The following is a 16,087-nucleotide window of genomic DNA, read 5'->3' on the forward strand; positions in this document are numbered from 1 at the left end:
CTTGCGGTTGAGCAGGTAAGGCTACTCATTAGACTAGCGACCGAGCTCGTATGAGTAGAGAAACTCGCTTAATCTCCAACGACATTGGCCTGTTTTTTGGTACTAATTACGTTTCCTATCAATAATTCTCTCAAAACAATAATATATAGAGCAAAAAAAAATAATCAGTTAATGAGTTAATACAACGTTAACCACATAAATTGAGTACCTTGTTTGATTGTAAACTTTGCTTTATGAGGATTGAAGATATATGTTGTCTAACAGTCTATACCATTAGGAGAGCTTTATGGTAAGATTTTTTACTTTATGGGATATAAAATTGGGATAATAGAAATATTGCACCTAAAAGATGAATATCTTTGGTTCTGATGTGACAATGAAGTCAAATTAGTATAAGCTATAGTAATCTAACAATAATAATATGCTTCTTTACGTGATCCTCCACTTAAACTGAACAATGATATATAGGAACAAGGGTGGTTAGTGGGTTAAATCTCTTTTTAATAAAGAAAACAAATTAAAATAAAGTATGATTTCTGGCTCTTCTTTTTTCAGATTTTCGACTAAATAAAGTTAGAATTTAGAACATAGATTGACGATCTTATATGCATTCATTCACAATAACAAAGAATAAAAGCAAGCACTATCTTTTTATTTTCCACTTTATATTTTGACAATAAGGAATTTTTAAGATCTGGTTTATTGAAGGGTCTACAGTAATGTAATGGATTGGTCACCCGCATTATCTCTCAAATGCAATAATTAGGTGCTCTTAAGCATAGTTTAGTGATAACCTAACCTACTTACTTAGAGCTAACTTAAAGGTTAAGGTGCTATGGGGTTTTAAACATATGATCGATGGTTTGTATGTCAAGACTCTTTTTCACTAGCCTAGATACCTTTTTAGCTTTTTGACTGTCTCATGTCACTGAAAAGTTTTGTTCATGTCCGCTGTACTGCTATTAGGATGATTCCCTTTATAGTATTTTTCCTTTGTACTCTCTGTTTGATCTAATAAACTTATATCGCTTTTTTATCCAAAATAAAATCCTCTCTATGGATCAACCCTACAAGAAATTCTTCTAAACGACACCTCTCAAAATTATTAAAAAGATGATCAATTGTGTAAAATGTTGAGAATCTCTATTTTGTCAGCTTTTATGCCATTGTTTGCCCCTTTCTCTTTCATGTTAAAACTTGCTTCCAAACTCTTCAATTGATATATATATATATATATATTTCTTTCAGGCTGGCCTAATCCTCTTGATTATTGATCATGTAACTTGTTTATCGTTTGCAATAATATAATACCATTTTTTTTTGGTTCTAAAACTAAAATAAAATATCAAATGTATCCACATACCGACATACTTATAAAATAATTTTTTTAAATAATTTCGAATATATCTCCAAAATGTGAATTAAATTACAAGGAATGTTAATCTCGCGTTTTCACACCTACACGTGTGAAGGCAGAAGCCATGGGACAAAGTTATTACAAGGTGGGGCTCGCAAAACCGTACATGGACCCTGGTGTCAAAGCATGCGGTCAAAAGAATAAAAGAGCCTCTCATCTCATCTTAGCTGGCAGCACGTGCCAGCGAGGTAAAAGTGCACGTGCACAGAGAGAGTGAGAGAGAGAGAGAGAGAGAATTTTAATTTAATTAAATTGAGGCACCGAAAATAGTAAAAATATCGGTGGACCGGCGAGCAGGGTGTGCCGGGTTGACCAGGGACAAGAGGGTCACACCAACTCACCAATGTGGGCTCATATGGCTCGTGGGGCGCACTGTAGAAACCACCCGTGTGTGTTTGGCGTGGCCACCGCTAAATGACACCGTTTGGTGTTCATCTCTGACTCTAACTTGGTCAGTGCTGCTGAATCTTTATCTCAGTTTTATCGGGCAAGTAAAAGGTTCACACTCTGAACCACTGGTAGTACTTTTTTATTTTTATTTTTGTCCAGGTAGTTGTTATTTTGCACGAGTTTGCCAAACATGTTTTACTTGAATTTTTGATGCTGTTGCAGTATCCTAAGAAAAGGAAGACCTCTTTTGAAACTACAAAAGAAGGTAAAAATTGGAATATTGCAGAGTAGGGATGTGGGTGAGTATTATCCATATGTCGGCTTCCTTTTAAATTTATAATAATGAGATAGGAATTAATTTGGGTCGGTAATTTTTTGGCCGAATCATTACTGATATGGTTAGTTCAGTTAAGCTCTAAACTAAACTAAGTTAAATTGTGTCTCGTTGAACTCTTAACTAATATGGTTAGTTAACCTAAATCCTAAACCTAGAAAACTGACTCAAAAAATCCAATGAACATTGAAGAAACCCTGGATGCCTTTTGTCTCTTTTTATATTAAAATAAGAGAGCGACTCTTGATTTATATGACATAATCCTAAGGATGTCGAGAAAAAAATAGAGAAAATCAAAGATCAATCGTATAAAATCCCCTACAAATTCAATAATTGATTTTCTTAAGTTGACCCGCAAATTCCAAATTTTTCTAGAATCATTATTACGTGTGGAAGCCAAAGTTCAAGATATGAACTTTGTAGACCGTGACAGATTTGGGATTTGATAAATTTTTTTTCCAGCCATTCACCTTTGAGTATAAAAAAAAGATAAATTTAAGTTTTACCCATAAAAAACGAGATTCTTTTTTAAATTTATTTTTCACATTGGGTGGCAAATGAATAGCGTGCAGCAGTAGATCCAAATTCCAGCACTGTGAGCACTGAGGAGGAATTATAGCCAATTATGTTAAGGTAGAGGTGGGGCCCAGTTAATCAACATCGTTTCTCTTATGGAAACCCACCAGTCCAGCAACCCACCCTGTTGATGTTATCCACACGACGAAATTTTTGTGGAGAGTGAGAGACACCCTGGACCCGCAAATTCCTCTTCCTTTCTCTCTCATCTCTCTAATCTGTTCATCTTTGACCTTTGACTGCCCCCACTGCCACACTATTCAAACCTAATTATAGTTTGATCCACCACCTATTTTCGGCTTCTACCCTTTTCTTTTTGCCTTATCTCTATTCTTCACCATGAAAATCCATATATTTTGTTTCTTGCAAAACTATGTAAGTTTCACTTCACTTGTGCCCTTCCCTTCTTTGTGTTGCAATTTGAGCTTCACCGCTCTTTTTCTGGGTAATAGATAAGGAAAATTCCTATCACCTACTCTTTCGTAAGGTAGTAAAACTATGTAAGTTTCACTTCACTTATACCTAAAGCGGCTTGTATTTGAGAGCCTATAGATGGGTTGTTTCATTTCTTTAGCATGAATTTTATATTCAACTAAATATTCAAAAGCTTTTAACATGCCACTCAATTCGTTATTAAATCGGCTTTTATTATGTTGGATTTTTCCAACAAAGTCTTTCAATTTTATGGTTGACACAAGTATTCAATGATGAAACTATATTCACATTATTTGTCTTCAATTTTTTGGTCAATTATGAGGTAATTTAAACTCCTTTAAAAAAGTTTTAATAGTTAGTTAGGAGTTGAGCAAAAACGTACAAAGAACATAGAAAATAAAAAAGGAAATAACAACTTATAAAAGTGGCTCAATAATAAATGGTAAATATTGTACAAGTAAAAAATCATCTTGTAATTAGGCGATTCATGGTACAATTAAAAATCAGCAAATTTTAGTTCGATTCAACAATTTTTATTAGAAAATGTAAATATAGTCAAATCTATAAACACTAACGTCTTGCTGTGAAAATATGTTAGGCATAAATTTACTATTAAATTACTTGACACATGAAAAATCAACTTCAATTACTTGACATACATGCAACGCAACCCTAAACTTTATATAATCTAATATTTATATTGGATTGGATGGATGGTGAAGTTTTGTGTAAGAGGAAGGGCATGAATGCAAAGACCACTACCCACCCATAATGAGTGAATGATGCTCATTACCCAATCAATCTCCTAAAACAATGACAGCCGCACGTTAAACAAATCCATGATGTAAACAGGAGTAAGATTTTAGTTTGGGGTTGGAGGGCTGGCTAATAAGAGAAAGAGAATGGGTCCCACCCCAGTCCAGTCTAGTCCAATCGCACCATCTCAATTTTGACCCAACCTTAACCTAACCAGGGTCACGCTGGGTGGGTCAGCTTTCCCTAATACACCACACGTGTGGCCAATTTGGAGTCAGATGTAGGCACAGAGAGAGAAAGAGAGAGAGAGAGAGAGAGAGAGCCCCTTCTAGCCCTGCTGGGTATGTTTCTCTGTTCCACTTGGTCCAATATAAAAGCCCCTAGCAAGCAAAGCGTAACTAAGCCAAACCCAAAAATCAGAATTTGCAGAGCCCTCAGATTTAGTAACAAACACACACACAGAAAGATAGAGAGAGAGAGAGAGAGAGAGAGAGAGAGAGAGAGAGAGACAAATATAGAGATAGAGAGAGAGAGGAACAAATGCCTGGGAGTTTAGAGCCGTTGGATTTGGGGGTGCAGATACCATACCACTTCAGGTGCCCCATATCGCTAGAGCTCATGCGCGACCCCGTTACGGTCAGCACCGGGCAGACCTACGACCGCCCCAGCATCGAGTCGTGGGTCGCCACGGGCAACACCACCTGCCCCGTCACGCGGGCCCCGCTCTCCGACTTCACTCTCATCCCCAACCACACCCTACGCCGCCTTATCCAGGATTGGTGCGTCGCCAACCGCTCTTTCGGCGTCGAGCGCATTCCCACTCCCAAACAGCCAGCTGACCCGACCCACATCCGCCATCTCCTCACCCAATCGGCGTCCAATTCCAACCCGTACCCGACCAGGCTCTCCGCCCTTCGCCGCCTACGTGGCCTCGCCCGCGACCTCGACAAGAACCGCTCCACCATCTCCTCCCAGAACTCCCGCGAAATCCTCGTTCAGCTCGTGTTCGCCGATACCGGCTCGGAATCTTCCGAGTTGACTCACGAGGCGCTCGCGCTTCTCGTTCTGTTCCCGCTCCCAGAGTCCGACTGCGCAGCGGTGGCGTCGGACCCGGACCGGGTAGCGTACCTGGCCCAGCTTGTTCAGCACTCGTCGATGGAGGTCCGAGTCAACTCGGCCGCGTTGATCGAGAACGTCCTGGCCGGGTCGCGGACGGCGGAGCTACGAGCTGAGATTAGCAATGTCGACGAAATCCACCAAGGCGTCGTTTCGATTCTCCGCAACCCAATCGCGTATCCCCGCGCGCTCAAAATCGGAATCAAGGCGCTCTTCGCCTTGTGCCTGGTGAAGCAGACCCGAAACAAGGCCGTATCGGCCGGAGCGCCTGAAACGCTCATCAACACCTTGGCCGACTTCGAGAAATGCGACTCGGAGCGAGCGCTGGCGACGATCGAGCTGCTCTGCAGAGTCCCCGACGGTTGCACGGCGTTTGCTGCTCACGCGCTGACGGTGCCGCTGTTGGTGAAGACGATACTGAAGATCTCGGACCGGGCGACGGAGTACGCTGCCGGAGCTCTGCTGTCGCTGTGCTCGGCGTCGGAGAAGAGCCAAAACGACGCCGTGGCGGCGGGCGTGTTGACGCAGCTGTTGCTGCTGGTGCAGAGTGATTGTACGGACCGGGCCAAGCGGAAGGCCCAGCTGCTGCTGAAGCTTCTTCGGGATTCGTGGCCCGAGGATTCAGTTGGGAATTCTGATGATTTTGTTTGCAGCGAGCTCGTAGTACCATTTTGAATTTCCACTTTTTTGTTTTCTTCTTCATTAATTTTCTTAATCTCAATTTTTTCAGATTGTCATTAGAGAAAAAAAGAAAAGAAAGGGAAGTGAAAAAAAAAAAAGAGAGATGAAAATTGGGATTGTAGATTATTGGTATATAAAGAAATTGTAATTTTTGTGTATTTTTGTATGTAAGGATTTTTGCTTAGATGATTAAACGAAGTTGCAAAAGCATAGAGAAACGTTTAGATATGTTCTTGTATGTGAATCTTTTAATTAATTAAATTTTTTCATGAGAAAAGAAAAACGAATGTACTACCATACGGAAAGGAAAATCAAACTCGAAAATAAAGGATACAAGGGATTGGGTGACTGAGACGGTTGTGAATGGCATGTCAAGACTCCAATAAAACTGCGTGACGGAGACACTTAATATAATATAAAAATTGAATTTGTAAACAAATGTTGGGATTAAAAATCAAATCAGAACAAGAGCGGCAGAGAATCCTTGTATGAATAATATGAATTTGGTGACTGCCATTCGTCACCCTGTTTCTCAATTGACTGATTTGAACAATTTGGTGACACATCTAATCATGCATAATGGTTGTTTGTTTTGACAAGCTTTGACTGGGCTTCTTTGTTTGTGGAATTTTAATTGGTTAGGCTTACCCTTTGGGGTTTCAAATTGTTGGAAAGCAATAACACATGCATTTAAGCCCATAAAAGCCCAATTAACAAATCAAATAGATGTTAGGTTAAGTTTCTGTTTGGTTTGACTCTAGATTTCCAAAGATGGCTACTGCCCCACGCGTGCATGCTAAAGGTGTACATCAAAATTTTGGCAAGTTAACAATGTCGGATCCTAATAACTCTTTTCAAAAGTTAGACTGTCTGACAACATAAGAAATTTGTTTTTGTTAGACCGTAAAAGTTGGTTATAGACGTGTAATTTAAATTAACAATTTAACCAATAATATAATTATTTATCTGATAAGATAAGTCTGGTAGGAGAACATTCTTGATTTATCATATATGTGGCTTAAAAGTAGAGAAGATGATGTTCACATGTTTGTGGGAATAAAAGCATGGAATCACATGGCTTGGTTCTTATTCTTTGTGCTTGTGATGGCTACTAGTGCTCACATGCCAACCCAACTTTGTTTGCTACTCTTTTAGTCACAACAACAGATGGGAATTCAATTTGTCCACCCAACACTATGATACTTCAGCATTTGGGTCCCAAACTATAAAGTCTCTCTCTTCTAACTTTGTCAATATGTAGGGGCATTCTTACCCCCATTGCTTTATTCTCTCTCTCTCTCTCTCTCTCCCTTTGTTTTTTTTAAAGGGTAAATTTAGTGTGGAGTTGTTGAGAAATATTGATCCACGATATCTTGGGTGGTCGCCAGTGAGGACGTAATAAGATGAATATGATTTGAAGGTACTTGACTCAATGAGATAATGACATGCTTAGTCAAACGGTATTATTTTTACAAATCATTTCTTTCTTTCTTTCTTGATCTTGCTCGATGTGGGATTTGGACTACACTGCTTAAAGCAAACATGCATGGACTTCAACAACTCTTCCTTTTCACGCGTGAAGGAGAACAAAACTTACAATAAGTTTATAATGCATTGGTCTACAGCTCTCTTCTTTTATCAGCTAGAGAAACTTGTGTAGAACAATCATCATTGTTGGAAAGATTCGACCAACAAAATATGGAGGGGAAAGTAAGCATGAAGCAGCTAGGTTTCATTCCAACTTCTACCTACTTGTAAGTTGTACAAAAATGAAACTCATTTGGTTTCACTCTAACAGGTACATTTATTGTCATGGTTAGGTCTTAGTTGCATGAACTTAAGTTTACTCCAATTCTATCGGGATCCATCAAGTCGAGCATGCTCTCTACATCAATGTAGAGAGTGTAGAGAGCATGCTCGCCTAGTTAGTAAGTTGTTGAGTCTAGATATGATTTAATGTCTCATGCTTAAGTTTTCAGGATGTGAATCAAAAAATTGAAAGCGTATGACCAAATGTGGTTTCGGGTAAAACACACAATGACCAAAAATGTGTTCTATATTCTACAAAGAACAAAGTTTTTGGCCGATTCTTAATTTCACTTAACTGGTTCAAATACTAGGCCCAAAAGAACTGGTCCAAGGCAATTTCAGTCACCTAGTAGAGATTTTGCTCCATGATCTTTAACTCCGGCCCATTCACTGATTGGGCGCAGTTTGGACAATCTGGATCTAGTAACTTTTGCTTGCATAAAGATTTGATATTTTCTTTCTCCCTTGTAATGAACTAATAACAACTCAATAGTTATTTATTTTCTATTCTTACTTGATTCACCCTCTAACCCAATTCTCTGTTGGCTTCTAAAGTATGCTAAGAGTTTTGTATAAATCTCTTCACCTAATGATTTTAGGATTGTTGTAAAAGTTTGAAGGTGGAGTCCACAGCTTTGGTATCACATGCATGGACGAAGTTTCCTTGCATCTTCCAGGAACTTTCCCTTCCCTGTATTTGCCAAAACCTTAGCCTATAAATAGGCATATCACTTGCAATGGGAAGATACACCAACGGAGAAGAGAAGAAAAGAAACTGAGAGAGAGAGAGAGAGAGAGAGAGAGAGAGAGAGAGAGAGAGAGAGAGAGAGAAGTTTCTTGGTTATAAGATCAAAGGGAAGTTGAAGTTTCTTTTACTCATGTTCATTCAAAATATGAACTAGAAGTTCATATCATTTTAAGAGTTTTAAGTAAAGCCTTTGAAAAGCTGAACTTTTAGAAAGTGGGAGGAAATGAAGTTGAATCATAGTTACTCCAATCAGACTTTACAAAGGCAATATATGAAGTTGAAATGAGAGTTTGTTGTCTGTTACCTCACCAATTTTCTTCCCTGATGCTTACCTACATTGTGATCAAAATCAAGATTTTTTGTATATTTCTTTCTTTTTATAACTCTCTGTTTCCAGAGGATTTTGTGTCTTTAGAACTTTCATATGAAGAACAAATCCTTGTTTGAACCTAACACTTTGGATTTTTTTTTTTTGACATAGGAAATTGAATTATGGTTTTTACTCTTGCAAGATATAACTAGATCATCAATCGTTCCATTATATTTGTTGAGCAAACATGATTTTGAAGAATCTTTGAGTAAAGTTTTTCATACCGAAGAATGTAAACAATACTTGTGTTATTTCACACTTGTACTCCTTTTAATATTTTGGTATTTTGCTTCTAATAGGTAAAAGGTTATGTACATCATCTTCGGTGGTGACCAAATGAATAGATAAGACTGTTCCAGAAGAACGGCTTGCATTATGTACAAAAGACCGTTTCAGAAGAACGGCTTGAATCATCCTGATATGTATTCATTTTGTATCATTTAAATGAATTATTAAATACAATGCAAATCTTGAAGATTGCAAGTTGAATACATTGATAATACAATGCATAGATTAAAATCCTAGAAGAGTGACTCAAGGGTATGACAGTATTAATGTAATGCAAGCCTAATAAGTAAGAAATTGTATGAATTAAGGTTCCTAAAGGACAAAACTTATGACACTGTGTCAATGGAAATTATTTCGAAGTCCAACTAAAATTTCTTTTGTTGGCAATTACATTTGATTTTTTTAATCATTTATTCAAAGATCATATTTCTTTGGAAAACTATATGTGAGGAGATTTTTGTGAGGTTATTTTCAAGCCGTTAGGGGGAAAATTGGTTGTTCTTGAAAGAACAAAGAATGTTCCATACATTGTGATCTCCAATGGGGAGTGTTGTAAAAGTTTGAAGGTGGAGTCCACTGTTAAATTCAAAGAAACAAGCCAGCGGCCCACTATTAACAGCACCCATATTATCCCAACTTAACCACCTACAAAGCCCAGTAGGTATGAGGTGTTATCACAAAAGGCCTCAGTGCTATTAGGAGTGGAACCACTTTTTATAAGTTGTGATTTATTTAGTCAAGTTTCAGATGTGGTACTTATATTCTTCAACACGCCTCTTCACATGAGACCATCACATAATGGGCCACATGTGGAGCCAAGTCCACATCGAAGTCAATCATTTAAGCCGAACATGTGAACATCATGTATTAGGTAAGGAATAGGGGTAAACATTCAAGCCTAACATGTGAACACCACATATTGGGTAAGGGTAAAGGCTCAATTCAGGGCCAGTCAATCAACCCGCTCTGATACCATGTTAAATTTCAGAGAAACGGGCCATTGGCCCATTACTATCAACATTGATATTGTCTCCAATTTAACCACCTACAAAGCCCAGTAAGTGTGAGATTTTATCACAAAAGACCTCTCGGTGATATTAGTAGTAGAACAATTTATTATATCTTATATTTTATTTAGTCAAGTTTCTAATGCTGGACTTATATTCTTCAACACCCATAACTTTGGTATCACATGCATGGAGGAAGTTTCCTTGCATCTTCCAGGAACTTTCCCTTCCCTGTATTTGCTAAAACCTTAGGCATATCACTTGCAATGGGAAGATACACCAACGCAGAGTTAATTTGCAAGTTAATATTCCCCTATTATTTTAGGTTTATTTAGAACAAGAATGAATATTCAATATGGTATCAAAGCTACTAAATGCAAGTCACCTTAATAGAGACGCATAAAAATCCTTGAGTACTCAAAGAAGAGACCATTTGTTCATGTGTATAACCACCAAAAAATAGCGATCTCAATCTTAGTAGGGATGCTAAGTTTCTCCCTTACACCTAAATTCGGCAATAAGTACCTCACAAATGAGGAGAATATAGAGATAGAAAATCAAGTACGGAGATGGAGATGAAGATTGCTTTGTCTCCGAACCAGGTTGGGTATAAGGGTTGGGGTTGAGGTACTCGCCCCATTCCCCATGCCCCTCCCCATCCTCTCATTTCTCAGATATAAGGGTGGGGTGTTTCATAATATATTATACATTTCCAAAATATTATTTTTGAGTGATTTTGTCTTACTTTTACTTTGAATATAATTTATGCAATACATTTATACAGTATATTCAATATAGCGTTACATGAATTATTGAGCCAAGTATCTAAAAGGGCAAATGAATTATCACCAACTAATAGTAACTTGCTCAATATTCACTACTCATACATTTCCAATTATATTTGTTAAAAAAGATCCTCACCATGCATATTCATACAAGGAGAAAAGGGCAATTGCAAATACAACTGACATGTATACATACATTTCTATCAAGATCCGAACAGTTGTACCATACGATCAGAGAAAACTTAAAGCATCCGACGAATCTGAGAGAAGCTTTTCTTGATGGTCTCTTAAGAGAGCATCAATATTATCTCTGCTGCAGCTTGCTTGAATATTTCATCTGCAGGAAATGTATCCAGAAACTGATCGGGAGCTCCTCTTGCCTGCTAAAATAACACTACTGTTAGGTATAACTGAAAACATATATATAACTTTGCGATGAAACTTTAAGTATACTAAGCATTACAAATCGACTTGCTAGAAAATATATTTTCTAAACAAACTCAACAGTTCAAATATTGAATAAAATTCCATGGACAAAAACTGCTTTTCACCAGAATGCTTGAAACCTAGGAGGAGGGTAAAAGTTGAACTCTCGCTTTGAGTGTGTAGGTAAATGCTCTATCAATAGAGCTATGAAACCCTCATAGTGCAATTATGGTTTCATTATGTTTTCAAAGTGTATAGTTAGCAAGAGCAACTTATTGGTTCCAACCCTAATTTAGGAGCAATTCTTCAGTGTGACAGTCGTACCATATCTATATTTAATGCTATACCTAGGTCCATGACATATATATCAACCATGTTGTCTATTCATATTGTAGCCCATGAATTGGTAATGTAGAAGTGCGACGAGCACACTGTCATGTTTCTCCTAATTTAGAAGAAAACTTGCATATCCAGGTGGTATATACACTTACTAAATCTTTCTCATAACTTGTCACGTAATAAGAGAGTCATGTGAGGAGAGAGGGATAGTCTGCCAGATATATATATATCACGGCTACATGCAACACCATGGGATATTATGTAGTCAGTCACTAAAAACACTTAGCTGGAACAAAGTCATGCAACATTTTCCAGCTAGCGCTTTAATTAAATTTCTAAAAACTGTAGGTTCTGCATATTGACTCTAGAGTAACATGAAAGCTGCATCATAATGAGATAGAATTGAACAAAAACTTAAACTTACATGTGCTTGAATCATGTACATGCTGCGATTGCAGTCGGAGGAAACATGAGCCGACATCACACCAAGTTTATACTTCTCCAAGACGAAGCATATGGCGGAAAGGAGGCCAGCCTTCTTTGGACAGCACACACTAATTTGCGCTTCATCGCCGCAGATGTTCAAAACGACATTGGGTGTAGTCCATGTTTGAAAGTTCACAGGACCACAATGCGATGTTAAGAGTGAATTCGAAGGGTTGATTGTAGCAGCAGAGCCATGATTAGCTAAGAATTCCTCTCTCGAGCCAAAGGCAACATTTTGCGGGTTGAGAATTGATGGATCGAAATTGATGGTTGTGGCACCTTGGAGCCTCTCTAGCTTTTGTTTTTGTAGCTTCTGGAGAGTCTGCTGTAGGGTTTTGATGTAGTTCACTGCCTCATCTACGATTGTGGATTTGTCAGCCTATAAGAACATTATAAATAATTAGAGATCTATGGTTGTTCAAATCTATTGAAATAATAAGAGAATTGGTGCATCTATAGTATTCATCACATTGTTGCACTTCAATTCATACATGTCCAAACATTTAATTAATTAATTAGAATTGCATATTTAAGAACCTTCCTTTCTTTTGTCATTTGGTTAGATCTTGGCATCTAAAGTTTTGAGCCATTGCTGAGAAACCCTTTCTGGAGAAAACCATTTTCTTCTTTGGAAGTTATTTCAAACGGATAGTTGAAAGAATTAATTTTTTTTTTCAGACCCATAAAATCAGTAATTAAAACATGTGCGATTCTCCTCAAAAGCTATGACATAAAGGAGAAAAAGGGAGAAATAAAAGAGTGAGAAAAGAAATTCGACCAACAAAAAAAATGAATGAGAAAAGAAAGGAAGCTTTCTCATTAACTGCCCATTATACGCAAAAAGGCTACCCATAGCTTTGATAGGGAAACGCAAATAGAAAGGCTCTCTTTTTCATAAAGACCAAAAGTTTCACTGCTTGATATCCTTTCTAAACACTTAAGAGAGAGAGAGAGAGAGAGAGATGCAAAATGAAATTAGACTTAATAATAACCTTTAAACTGTAAATGGTTATAGTTATTACCTTAGAGGTGCAAAATGAAATTAGACTCATTAATAACCTTTAAACTGTAAATGGTTATAGTTATTACCTTAGGAGGAAGCTGAGGAAGCAAAGCATGAAGATTAGCAAACATGTTCCTCATCTTCTTCCTCCTTTCTCTCTCTGTCCAAATATGCATCTCATGGTCATCTGACTCACCACCACCACCACCATCACGTGCACCAGTTGTACCTTTTCCTTTGTCAGCAGGACTAGTACTTCCTTTGATTATCCCATTCTTCCCCACACCTCCTCCTCCCCTCCGCTTCTTACCGGGTGCAGGCGGTACCTGATTATGACCTTCTGTACTAATTCCCATCACAGCTGTCTCCTCCTTGGTCCCAAAATTTTTATCTTCATCACCAGCACCACCTGAGTTGTCAGAATTAATTGACAAATTAGCCCATGACTGGTTTTCCCACAAAAAACCTTCTGAGAATCCTCCTGTTTCCCCTTCAGACATAGCTTCACACACAGAGATATAGAGAGTAGAGAGAGATAAAGAGAGAGGTATGAGAAACTATGGAAGAGGGAGAGGGGGTGAGGAAGCGTTTAAAAAGGTGGCAAAGGAATAGGGGTGAGTGTGTGTGTAAGAAAGAGAGCTGTTTTGGCTGGTAAGGAAGAGCCCAAAATACAATCATAAGGCCATGCCGTTACTATGCTTCAAAACAAAAAACGGATAGCTTTAGCTATGTGTTTTCAAGGGACCCACACAAGGGTACTTGCCAGACCCCACCTGCCCAAAACCACCTCATACACAAAACCAAATTGCCTTTCACTCTCAAATTTCTACAATTCCATTTCCTGGTTTGGAAAAGACACGTTCATCTCCCATCAAAACCTTTTCATATTAATGTTCTTTTAGAGTTCTTCAACAATATTGAGTTGGTATTGATATGGGTCTCTGAAACCACTTACCATTTTGCTTACATGCATACAGTTATGAATGCGCCGTTACAATTCTGCACTAGATATGGAGAAGTAAGATGTGAATTTTTTGCACTTAATTACCTTAAAAGAAAATCATAAAAATAACGGTTTTACTACATCACCAATGTGGTTTACGTAGGAACCATTAACGGTAACTACGTGTCGTTTCGACACAATACAAGCCAATATATCTGACATTGTCTCATACTCTTAACTACGTATCGTTTCATTATTGTAGCCTCCCAACAACACCACTAGTGATCCCCTTGTACACTGCTTGGCCTAGCAAATGACCTCATGCTGGTGATGAAGTTCAAGATTTTAATATGCCCAAACAAATTTCAGAAGCCAAGTTTAAGCAACTCAACCACCTTACAAATTACATCAAATTTTCTGTTTTCCTTGTCAGAAAGCGCGTACTTGCCCTACCTAAATTTATTTGGTGGTTCTCAAGGAAAAACGCACACATAATGTAATTTGTTTATGGGTTCTTGATGTTGCTCAAAAGAGTATACTTCCATAATTAATTGGAAAATATGCAAGCGTTACAGATGAATGTAATGATTGACTGCCAGATACCCCTTTTATTACCATTAAATCAGTCAATAACATTGAAAATGGTAAGAGTTTAATTAAATTTCCATGAGAAATATATATATGCAGTTTCTGTTAATAATTAACAAGGGGTCAATTGAGGCAACTTTTTCATGTATGCATATCTAACCAAATAAGGTAAACCAATCTAGGCTGATTCAAAACAATCCAATCCAAGATGTATTTTTGGACTTTAGATAAAGATACAAGGTAAGAAACCCTAGACCCTAATGTAATATACAAGTTACAAGAAACCTAATTCACAAGAACCCTAGGAGCCAGAAGTATGAACTTTTCTCAGTTCTCATGGTGTGTACAGCATTGATTTCAGTGACAATGACCAACAAAGAAAAAAACCTGTATTTTTCTGAAAGAAAAAAGAAAAAAGAAAATGAAAGAAATAGTGCTCAGTTTGCTTAGGAAAACACGCAGAGAATGTCGTTTAGTGGCTTTTGGAATTTATAGGGCTTTAAAAACTCTAAAACTGAAAGACAATTGTGTTACTCACGCAACACGTAAACAGCTAGAGTTGCATGCAGGCAAGAGCTAGTGCATATGGTAGCTTCTTGGTAATGATGATGCTGATAAAGTTAAAGGATAAAAGTTGGACCCGTAATCATATTCATATTAACCAGTAAAAAGAAGGTTACTGACTCAATGGCCTAGCTGGCTGGCTGATATATATGGCCGTTATTTAGAAATTTAAACAATATTTAAAATTTATCCCTCTTCACTCTTCACTTTTCACAAACAGGCATAAGAGCGGTAAAGAATCCACTAGTGCTCTTTCGAAGAAAGGTATTTCTAATTCTAGCATTTGTGTAGTGTGTGTGAGTATACAGTATTGCTTTTTTCAATAAAAAAGGTCCCAAAAAAACAAGCATGAGAGCAAAGAAGCAGAGCCCATAAATATGTATAATATTAAGCTTAATTTTTTGTTTTCTTTTGTTCATTCCCATTTGTAACATTCATATATATATATATATATATATATTCCATATTTATACTATCAGATAAGCTTTGCAGAGTTTATGTTATTTTCGTGTTTGATCATCTTGCATGGTTTGTACTTTTGTTACCCGCAAAGCTTCAGTGTAATTATGAAGTTTAGAAATATTGGAAGTATAGAGACATGGATATTGTTGTGCTAAAGGACAAGTAATTTGATGCTTTCTGTGTATTTGTAATAACTTGGTGCAGAATGCAGATGGAAGTATTGAATGAAGAGATAAATAAGGTTAAGAAGGGAGAGAGAATTATTAGACTTCTTTAATATATTAAGGGTGTATTGATTTTTTGTCCTATAGAAATGAGACCTGAGGCCCTGAATATGGCGATAACAAATGAAATCATAAAGATTATGGATTGATATACAGTGATTGTGTGCCACTAGAACAAGGTGCTTGTAACTTTAGTGATTAAGAGTAATATTTTACTCATGCACCCGAGGTCTTAAGTTCAATTCTCCCTTTTCTTATATTTAAAAAAATACAAACAAACAAACATTATAGTGATGATTGCTGCTGAATGGTAAATTGACCGCAAAGCAATAAAGCTGCT

The 16,087-nt window shown here is 37.5% G+C and overlaps 2 protein-coding genes across 2 annotated transcripts; one reads left to right on the plus strand and one right to left on the minus strand.

The window, feature by feature from the left end:
- On the plus strand, window positions 3,756-5,933 carry LOC18767144 (U-box domain-containing protein 26). Its single transcript, XM_007199886.2, has one exon. The coding sequence runs from the start codon at window positions 4,449-4,451 to the stop codon at window positions 5,697-5,699; it is 1,251 nt and encodes a 416-aa protein (XP_007199948.1). The 5' UTR covers window positions 3,756-4,448; the 3' UTR covers window positions 5,700-5,933.
- LOC18766339 (transcription factor bHLH95) lies at window positions 11,000-13,466 on the minus strand. Its single transcript, XM_020553546.1, has 3 exons — window positions 13,053-13,466; window positions 11,902-12,342; window positions 11,000-11,092 (listed from the first exon to the last, which is right to left on the minus strand). The coding sequence occupies exons 1-3, from the start codon at window positions 13,464-13,466 to the stop codon at window positions 11,000-11,002; spliced, it is 948 nt and encodes a 315-aa protein (XP_020409135.1).

The sequence above is a fragment of the Prunus persica genome, chromosome G8, assembly GCF_000346465.2.
Source record: "Prunus persica cultivar Lovell chromosome G8, Prunus_persica_NCBIv2, whole genome shotgun sequence".
NCBI classification, from domain to species: Eukaryota; Viridiplantae; Streptophyta; class Magnoliopsida; order Rosales; family Rosaceae; genus Prunus; species Prunus persica.

Coding starts and splice junctions, on each gene's coding strand:
- LOC18766339 (XM_020553546.1), bottom strand. CDS start 13,466: ATGTCTGAAGGGGAAACAGGAGGATTCTCAGAAGGTTTTTTGTGGGAA. Junction 12,343..13,052: donor TTCCTCAGCTTCCTCCTAAG/GTAATAACTATA, acceptor ATGTTCTTATAG/GCTGACAAATCCACAATCGT. Junction 11,093..11,901: donor TGTACATGATTCAAGCACAT/GTAAGTTTAAGT, acceptor TTATTTTAGCAG/GCAAGAGGAGCTCCCGATCA.
- LOC18767144 (XM_007199886.2), top strand. CDS start 4,449: ATGCCTGGGAGTTTAGAGCCGTTGGATTTGGGGGTGCAGATACCATAC.